The sequence below is a fragment of the Barbus barbus genome (assembly GCF_936440315.1).
Source record: "Barbus barbus genome assembly, chromosome: 41".
NCBI classification, from domain to species: Eukaryota; Metazoa; Chordata; class Actinopteri; order Cypriniformes; family Cyprinidae; genus Barbus; species Barbus barbus.
In genome coordinates this window covers 27,351,989-27,361,400 of record NC_136719.1, presented here as the reverse complement: position 1 = coordinate 27,361,400, position 9,412 = coordinate 27,351,989, and the positions used below count along the sequence as shown (strand labels likewise).

General features: G+C 38.8%; 1 protein-coding gene across 1 annotated transcript in view; it reads right to left on the bottom strand.

The window, feature by feature from the left end:
- Nucleotides 1-9,412, bottom strand: part of LOC306860312 (phosphatidylinositol 4,5-bisphosphate 3-kinase catalytic subunit alpha isoform) — a 48,680-nt gene that overhangs the window by 23,067 nt on the left and 16,201 nt on the right. Inside the window, exons 2-5 of the mRNA XM_079401947.1 lie at nucleotides 7,508-7,721; nucleotides 6,518-6,680; nucleotides 3,791-4,000; nucleotides 2,720-2,970 (exon numbers count right to left, since the gene is read on the bottom strand). Coding sequence (XP_079258073.1) covers nucleotides 2,720-2,970; nucleotides 3,791-4,000; nucleotides 6,518-6,680; nucleotides 7,508-7,696 — 813 coding nt within the window. The 5' untranslated portion in view covers nucleotides 7,697-7,721. The remainder of the gene's footprint in view (nucleotides 1-2,719; nucleotides 2,971-3,790; nucleotides 4,001-6,517; nucleotides 6,681-7,507; nucleotides 7,722-9,412) is intronic.

Sequence of the window (9,412 nt, the reverse complement as noted above, 5' to 3'; positions counted from 1 at the left end):
TATATATATATATATATATACACTGTATATACAGTATGACTGATGAATTTTACACAGCTATGCAACTGAACTGAATCAATACTGAAGTAACTTGAGCTGATAGAGCTATTGACTTGATAGAGCTGCTTTACAGCAGAATGTGTATTTGATTCTATTGTGCAGCTGCTGTGAAACAATCTATATTGTATAAACTTTCTGAATTGGCATTTATATATATATATATATGTATATATATATACACTCACACAACTGAATATGCATCTGTGTTGTATGCATATTGTCATGAATCTGGTCTATGAACTTCCGTTAACTCACCACCAGAGGTCACTCGCTCACCACACGGACTCTTGCACCACACTAACTGTTGCACGCCATCTCAGACTACAATTCCCATCATCCATTGCACTGACGACACACAGCTGATTGCACTGATCACACACCCTACATAAACCATGGACTTCCTCTTCCTCTCTGCCGAGTATTGTATTGCGTTTATCACTCCTCTAGTGTTATCTGCCTTACTGAGCCATTCTGTGTTTTTCTGTTTAGTTCCAGTATTGTTCTGCATTTATAACTCTCCTAGTTTTAGCTGCGATACGGAACCCACTTCGTTGTCATAGTCTTGCCTTGTGTGTTTTTCTAGTGTTTTGACTCTTGCCCGTGTTTCCTGGATTTACCCCTTTGCCTTGCCGTTTGGACTCTGTTTGCACCTCTCTTGGACTACTGCTCGTATACCTGGATTATCTCTCTGCTTTGCCCTGTTGGATATTGTTCGCCGATCGTCGACTCTCGCTAGCACTAGGATTGCTCTGTGTCTTGCCCGTACCATACCTGTGTGCTGTTGTTGGACCCTGCCTGTTTATTGACTATGTTTCTTAATAAAAGCTTGCACTTGGATCCGCACATCTCACGTCTCGTTCGCCCCGTTACACATATTCAGTGTATATGCAAATATAAACACAAGCAAGAGGGGTAAAAAAAAAAAAAAATTTCTTTCTCAAAAAACTGAGTTTTGATTACTAAGTGAACACATGATGTCTAAGTGTTTTCACACATGATCTCTGTGTGTAGGTCTTCAATAAATGAGTGTGTCTTTAGAATAGCAGTGTTTCCCAAATTAAACACAAGTGCTGTTATAGTTGCGAATGATGTGTGTAATGTAGAGAACTGTTTAGAGTTTTGCAAAAAGTTTGTTTTACAATATCAAACAGCGTTTAAAGCATATAATGTGCTTGTAGTTCTGCAGACTTGATCTAAAGGTTAGGTTTATGAGTGAAGGGTTCCACTAAGTGGGCTTCAAGTGTCACTTTTAGTGTTTTACTATGGAAGTCAATGGCTACCGTCAACTGTTTGGTTACCAACATTCTTAATAATATCTTCTATTGTGTTTAGCAGAAGAAAGAAACTCATACAGGTTTGCAACGACATGAGGGAGAGTAAATCACGACAGAATTTTCATTTTTGGGTGAACTATCACTTTAAGGGTCAGAGAAGGCAGAAAATGGAATACACATGGCAGGTCACATTAGAATAACACTGAGAACGACTACGGCTGCACAATAAATTGTATTTTAAATGTGATCACAATTATTGCTTCTCTCAGTTGTTTAAGCACAATTGTCTCCAATAATGTGAGTTTTATTTTTTGGACATTTGATTATCTTGCATTGGTAACAAGCCTCCTCATGCATGTGTTTGATTGTCAGATATTAAGACTTTAATTCCCCAATTAGTGTGGAAGCCCATTTTCTGCCACTGAATAAAACAATCAAAATAGGTAATTGTGATTTTTTTTTTTATCTCACAATTCTCACAAGACTTTTTTTCTCAGAATTGCGAGATATAAACTTTAAATTGTGAGAAAATATGTCAGAATTGCGAGATGTAAACTCACAATTCCATGACAAAAGTCAGAAATGTGAGATAAAAAGTTGCAATGACCTTGTTTTATTTTTTATTCAGTGGCAGAAACGGGCTTCCATAAATTCGAGCTTTCCATTTAAATTGATGCATTTTCTGCCCAGTATTTAACTCGATCCTCCCAAGCTAGCAACCATTCGCATGTGTTTTCTGTACACTGAGATAAAAGCACTGACGACCTGAAAACTCCAGAAACATTTAGGATTTTCTCCATGGAGATGTTCTCTTGCTTTGTTCTCATGTGAAAATGTACTCCTCAAATGACTGTGAATATAAATTTTGAGCAGAAGAAGGCTATGTTCACACTTGGTGTCTTTTTTTGAAGCTGTCAGTGTCTGTTTTACATTATAATCCTATGGAGTAACCCGTGTTTTCAAAAAAGTCCCGAGCGCTTTTTAAACGCCACCACCGGCATCTTTTTTTGCAGCTCAGAGTGCCTTTTCAAGTTGAAAAAAAACTTTTCTGAAAAAAATGCCCTTCGCCAAGTGCCTTTTTGACAGCTGACCAATGACAAACGAGTGGCGAGTAACAAAAACAAGAACAAGAAGATAGCCAGGAGACCGATCGTACTAGTTTCAGAGCACAAGGAGTCGAATGAAAAGAGCACAAAACTCTATCTAGTCTAAAATCTACTGCATTCTCCTGCCGTTAACCTCAAAAGCCAACACAAGAGTCAACTTTCCCGACATTTCTGCTAACGTTACTGTTGCAGCTGTTGCTATAGCAACTAAATATTGGACTAAAAAAGTGGTCTTGTCAACAAAAAGACGGCAAGTGTGAACATGGCCCAGACTGGCACCTTGTACTGGCTGAGGGGGTATTTCTCCAGCAGATACTCGTCACAGCCGCACACTTTGAGCATGTACTGGCCCTGGTACTCCTGCACACAGAGCCGCAGCTGCTGCGCAGACAGATGCATGCTGCGCGTCTTCTTGCGGATGGCCTCTGCGATCAGCTGCTCCGGCAGAGAGTCGTGCGCGATCTTCAGCGTGTACTTCTGCTTGGAGTTGGACGGGGACACGATCACCCAGATGGTGACGATCAGACGGCCTGCAGAGAGACAGATGGATGCAGACGGGTGACGCAGACGCAGACCTGCACCAATCTGGATAAACTGAGAATCACAAGATCACGACTCTCCCACAATTCTGAACTAAACAAATGTGTGACAAAATATTAGTGCTGCAGTCTATTTAAACACTGCAAAAATATTTTCTTCCTTAGTATTTCTGTCTTGTTTTCTAGTATAAATATCTAAACATTCTTGAATCAGGATGCATTTACTGGACAAGTAAAATGTCTTGTTTTCTGAATATTTTATCAAAATTTTGTTAGTTTTCGCTTAAAACAAGCAACTATATCTGCCAAAGGGGCAAGAAAAATAATCTTAATTCAGAGGCTAAACAAGATTATTTCTCTTACCTCATTGGCAGATATTTTTGTTTGTTTTAAACGAAAACTAACAAAATTTTGATAAAATATTCAGAAAACAAGACAGAAATTATTGAACATTTTAATATATATTTAAAATACAATATATTTAATATTAAAATTATGAAAAAGTGGTTTGAATGAATAAGTCAATGACTCACTCATAAATACTTTTGTTTCATTACTGGATGAATCAATGTTTTTGATTGTATGTCCCAGTATTTCTGTGATTATATGAATGACTGTAAAACAGAAATAATACTGTGTAGATGAAAAGACTGCTTGTGAAGCTGTTTCTGACCTAACCATGGTAAGAACGCAGATTTGACTTTGTCAGAGGTTTAATAGACACCAGCGAGTCACTGTCGTTTAGAAATGGGATCGCGTGGGTGTTTGAATCGAGATGGCGATCTTTTCACGATGAATCGGTCAAACGCACCTTTGTCGAGTTTGCTGTAGATGTGCTGCGGCAGATCTGTGGAGGACTCCACGTTGGGAGGATAGACGTAGAGCGCCTGAGTGTGTGCACCTCCTCCCTCGCGCTCCTCCACCGCCTCCCTGCACACACTCAGAATGTTCCTGCGGAAGTCCTGCACCTCCGGGTCCTTCACCAGCTCAAACTCACAGATCGGCATGCCTATGGCAAAACCTGAGCACACACACACACACACACATATAGAGACACACATAGAGACACACACACACATAGAGACACACACACACACACAGAGAGAGAGACACACACACACAGAGACACAAACACAGACACAAACACACAGAGAGAGACACACACACACACACACACACACATAGAGACACACACACAGAGACAAACAGACACACACAAACACAAACACACACACACACACACACACAGAGACACATACACACAGACACACACACACGCACACACAGATACACACACAGAGACACACACACACATACACAGAGAGAGATACACACACAGAGATACACACACAGAAAGACACACACACACACAGAGAGATACACACACAGAGATACACACACAGAAAGACACACACACACACACAGACACACACACACAGGCACACACACCAGCATTTACACAAAGCTAGCTGTCTCTGATTAAAATCAAGTGCTTTATTTGACAAGCCCCTCGATTCTATTACTGACACACTGATTAATTGTTTCTTAACTTTAAAGGTGAGATATTATGGCCCTTTTTACAAGATGTAAAATAAGTCTCTGTGTTCGTATGCGAAGTTTTAGCTAACAGATAATTTTTATAGCTTGTTAAAATTGCCACTTTTAGGGTATGAGCCAAAACATGCTGTTTTTGTGTGTGTCCCTTTAAATGCAAATGAGCTGCTGCTCCCAGCCCCCTTTTCAGAAGAGGGCGGAGCTTCAAGAGCTCAGGCTCCAGCATACAAATAAACATTCCACTATTAGTACAAGCCTGCTATCTTTACAGAAAACACTCTCGGTTTAAAAGTTAGTCATCTGATTGTGCTGTACATAATAAATGATTGTTTATGAATTACACAGACGTGATAAAAATAACAACAGCTGGTCTCATTGTGCCTTAGCTGCTATCACAAACTTTATAAGTCCCGCTTGTGATAATGAGCTCGACAAACTCAAGCGGTCGCCTTCACTTTGCTTTCATATGAAGTTTTTAACTAGCACATTCCTATTTGCCCTATTTGTCGTGTTTTCCAGTTTTTTGTGCCCATGATCTGATCTGAGTCACTGAATATTGAGTATCTGCCGATAATGAGTCCCAATCAGATACTTGTGTTTTCCTAGTGTTTGATGCACAATTCAAGTACATTAAAGCTATTCAAATCAATTATTTAAAAAGATATTTGTTCTTATTTTAATAATAAAATCACTTCATTTTGAAAGGTTTCTTGAAAACTTCAGTCATTTTGCATCTCCAGTAAATGTGTCTTTATCTTTAGACATTTGCTCTGGAAAACAAGACAGTAATCATTTTTGTCAAATTATTTAAAAAGTAATGGAGATCTGTTGGAAGTTGTATTTTCCAATACTGGGGTGTTCCTAATACAAAACATTTAAGTTTTTTGCGTAGTGAGTCCAAAAGTTTCTCACATTAAAAAATAAATACGACCTCATGTTGTGTCAATCACGTTTTTAATTTTGTTGATTAGAGCTTACAGCTCATGAAAGTCAAAATCCAGTATCTTATTATCAATATTAGTATCAATATTAGAATATTTCCTAAGATCAATAAAAAAAGGATTTGCAAAGCAGAAAGGTTCAAGTTCATTAAAGTATGTTGATTTCTGCACTCAGTACTTGGTCTTCTGGATCATTGCCGAGTCAGCAGTCTTCTCCAGTATTGTGTTTCAGAGAACAAGAGAGAGACTGAATTTATACTGTAGAGATGGCCATTAAATGAAACTCAAATGTAAATATTCTAATATTTTGAGATACTGATTTTTGACTTTCATGAGCTGTAAGCTCTAATCATCAAAATTAAAACAAAAAACTTGTCTTATTTTTAATGTTATGAATGTAAAATATATGAAAGTTTAACTTTTTGAAGTTTTTCTCGATATTCTAATTTTTTGAGATGCAGCTGTATTTATTCATCTCACCTGCACACAAACACATTCAGTGTTCCTCACAATCAATAAAAACAGACAAAATGCAAACTCGGAATATTATACAAACCTGAAATAACACAAATATGCTTTATGCATTTAATCCCATTTTATTAACCAGTGTCTTTGCTACTGACAAATCAACAAATAAGCAAAAATTACTTTAGATAAACATTACATTAGTGGGGGGATTTGTGTCTTGTTTTATTAATTGAAGATCAAAAAGTGTTGAGCTTTCTTTATTTCAGCCTGAGGCGTATTCATTTCACTTTTGGTGTTAAAGGGCTTTTATATTTGCCAAAAATATTAAAAACAAACATCAAGCCCAGTCCAGATTTAAAAAGTAAAACAAAAGTAACATAATGCATTATTTTCCATAAAAAGTAACAAAGTAACATAACAAGTAACTTTTTTTAGGGAGTAATGCAATATTGTAATGCATTACTTTTAAAAGTAACTCTCCCCAACACTGATATAGACTTCCATTCGATTAACTCATTAAATTGTCTTTGCTTGTTGAAACCCTGTACGATTGGCTAATCACGACACACACTGACCGATCTCCCTGTTGAGGATCTTCTCCTCTCTGTTCCCCAGCGGCTCGATGACTTTGAGGATGGGATGAAAGAGCCGCAGGTCACACAGACGCCGCGTCTCGTCGTAGAACTCCTCGCGCTCGGCCTCCTGCGTCACTCCCACGAAGATGTAGCAGGACTCCTCCTGCGGCACGAGAGCAAGTTAGCAAAATTTGATTTATATGTGACCCTGAAGCACAAAACCAGTCAATTTTGTGAAACTGAGGTTTATGCATCATCTGAAAGCTTTAAATAAATAAATAATCTCTCCATTGATGTATGGTTTGTTATGATAGGACAATATTTGGCTGAGATACAACTATTAGAAAATCTGGAATCTGAGGGAGCAAAAAAATCTAAATATTGAGAAAATCACATTTAAAGTTGTTCAAATGAAGTTCTTAGCAATGCATATTACTAATCAAACATTAAGTTTTGATATATTTACGGTAGGAAATTTACTAAATATCTTGATGGAACATGATCTTAATATCCTAATGATTTTTGTCATAAAAGAGAAATGTATAATTTTGATCCATACAATGTATTGTTGGCTATTGCTACAGATATACCTGTGCTACTCATGACTCTCCAGGAACACATATGTTAAGAAAAGAATCATAAAATCAATCCTAAGATAAAGAGGTAAGCAATGTGCAGAAGCTAGAACAGGTGTAGTATGATGAAGTACGGTGTGTGTGTATCTCTCTCTCTGTGTGTGTGTGTGTGTGTGTGTGAGTGAGTGAGTGAGTGTGTGTGTGTGTGTGTGTGTTGAGAGTGAGTGTGTGTGTGTGTGTGTGTGTGTGTGTGTGTGTGAGTGAGTGAGTGAGTGTGTGTGTGTGTGTGTGTTGAGAGTGAGTGTGTGTGTGTGTGTGTGTGTGTGTGTGTGTGTGTGTGTGTGTATGAGTGAGTGAGTGAGTGAGTGAGTGAGTGAGTGAGTGAGTGAGTGAGTGAGTGTGTACGTGTGTGTACCTGCAGCAGGTGGTAGAGCGGGTATTTGCGGGCCTCGCTGAAGAGCTGCTGCTTGATGCTGGTCAGCGGAGCTTCTCTCAGACACTCCAGACTCACCAGGATCCCGTTCGGCAGACAACAGTCCACCAGGATCCGAGGAGGCATCAGGTGAAGCCCCCATAACTCTCCTGAGGACGGCCGAGGAGCCATGCTGTCCCCGACACACACTCAACACCTGCACACACACACACACACACACACACAGATACACACACACACACACACACAGATACACACACACACACACACACACACACACACACACACACAAAGAGAGATCAGGCTGGACCGTTTCATCATGTTTTTGAGCCATATCGGTCTGGGTTTTGGAAACTGCACAGTACTGAGACAGCGTTGGTCAAAGTTACTAATGACTTGTTATTAGCATCTGACTCTGGATTTGTGTCAATCCATATCCTTCTGGACCTCAGTGCTGCTTTTGATACCGTCGACCATACAGTACTCAGCCAACATGAATCGGTCTTTGGGGTGACGGAGACTGCTCTGGACTGGTTCAGATCCTATTTAACTGACTGTAGTCACTTTGTTTTTATGGATGGTCACAGATGTGACAGGTGTCCGGTACTCCCTACTATGGCCAGGCAGTGGGTGGGGCCAGAGGACTCGTCAAGTGAATGATCTCCACCTGTTCTTCCTGTGATAAATGTTGGGGTTGTGTTGGCGTGGGGGGCCTGCTCCTGGGTTCTTGTTTTGGATTGTTTATTTAGATTTCCTTATTAGTTATATTTTGTGTGGTCGGATGCTTTGATATCATGGTCCGACTGAAACATTGTTTCTGTTGATTTGATGTTTTAAGTGTTTCTTTTATTTATGTTAATAAACCTTTTTCGTTGAAACCCAACCAACTTGAATTTGTCCTCCGCTAATTTGTCACGGCTTGAGCCTGTCGTGACACAGATCAGAGGTCGGTCCTGTTAGTTCTGGTGTCCCTCAGGGCTCAGTACTTGGTCCCTTGCTTTTCAGCATCTTTATTTTTCCTCTTGGCCAATTGTTAAGAGCTCTTGAACTTAACTACCATTTTTACGCTGACGATATGCAGATTTACATCCACTCAAATCCGGGCCAAGATGTGAATATTTCCCATCTCTCACACTGTCTTTCTGAGATTAAGTTGTGGATGTCTGAAAATGTATTGTGTTTGAATAGCTCCAAAACAGAACTTATGCTTCTCGGCTCTCCCTATAAACTACATAATGCTGGATCTTTAGCTTTGTCTGTTGACGGTGTTGCTCTAGAAAGTAAATTTAAAAATCTGGGCGTTATTTTTGATCCCAGTTTGTTGTTTGAGGCTTTCATGCTGAACACTGTTAAGACCTCGTTCTTTCGTCTCAGAACTATTGCACGGTTACGACCTCTGCTGTCTTTCTCTGTTGCTGAAATGTTAATCAATTAACATTTACTGGAGATATATAGACATATTACTGGAGATATATAGACATATTATGGAGATATAGACATATTACTGGAGATATATACCCATATTACTGGAGATATAGACATATTACTGGAGATATATAGACATATTACTGGAGATATAGACATATTACTGGAGATATAGACATATTACTGGAGATATAGACATATTATACTCACTAGATCAGACTATATGAGCCATAAAAGCCCAATGAATCAAATATGATACAAAACAAAACACACACACAACACATACACAAACCTTTTTAAAAATGTGTAATTATATATATATATCACTGTTTAAACGAAGGAAACGATTTTAAACGTGGTTTACATTCCTGAATGAACACAAACAGACTCGCTGACTATATGGAATATGACTAATATAATCTGGTATGATGTGATATTATTGCAGCTCTTTTGTCCTGATCA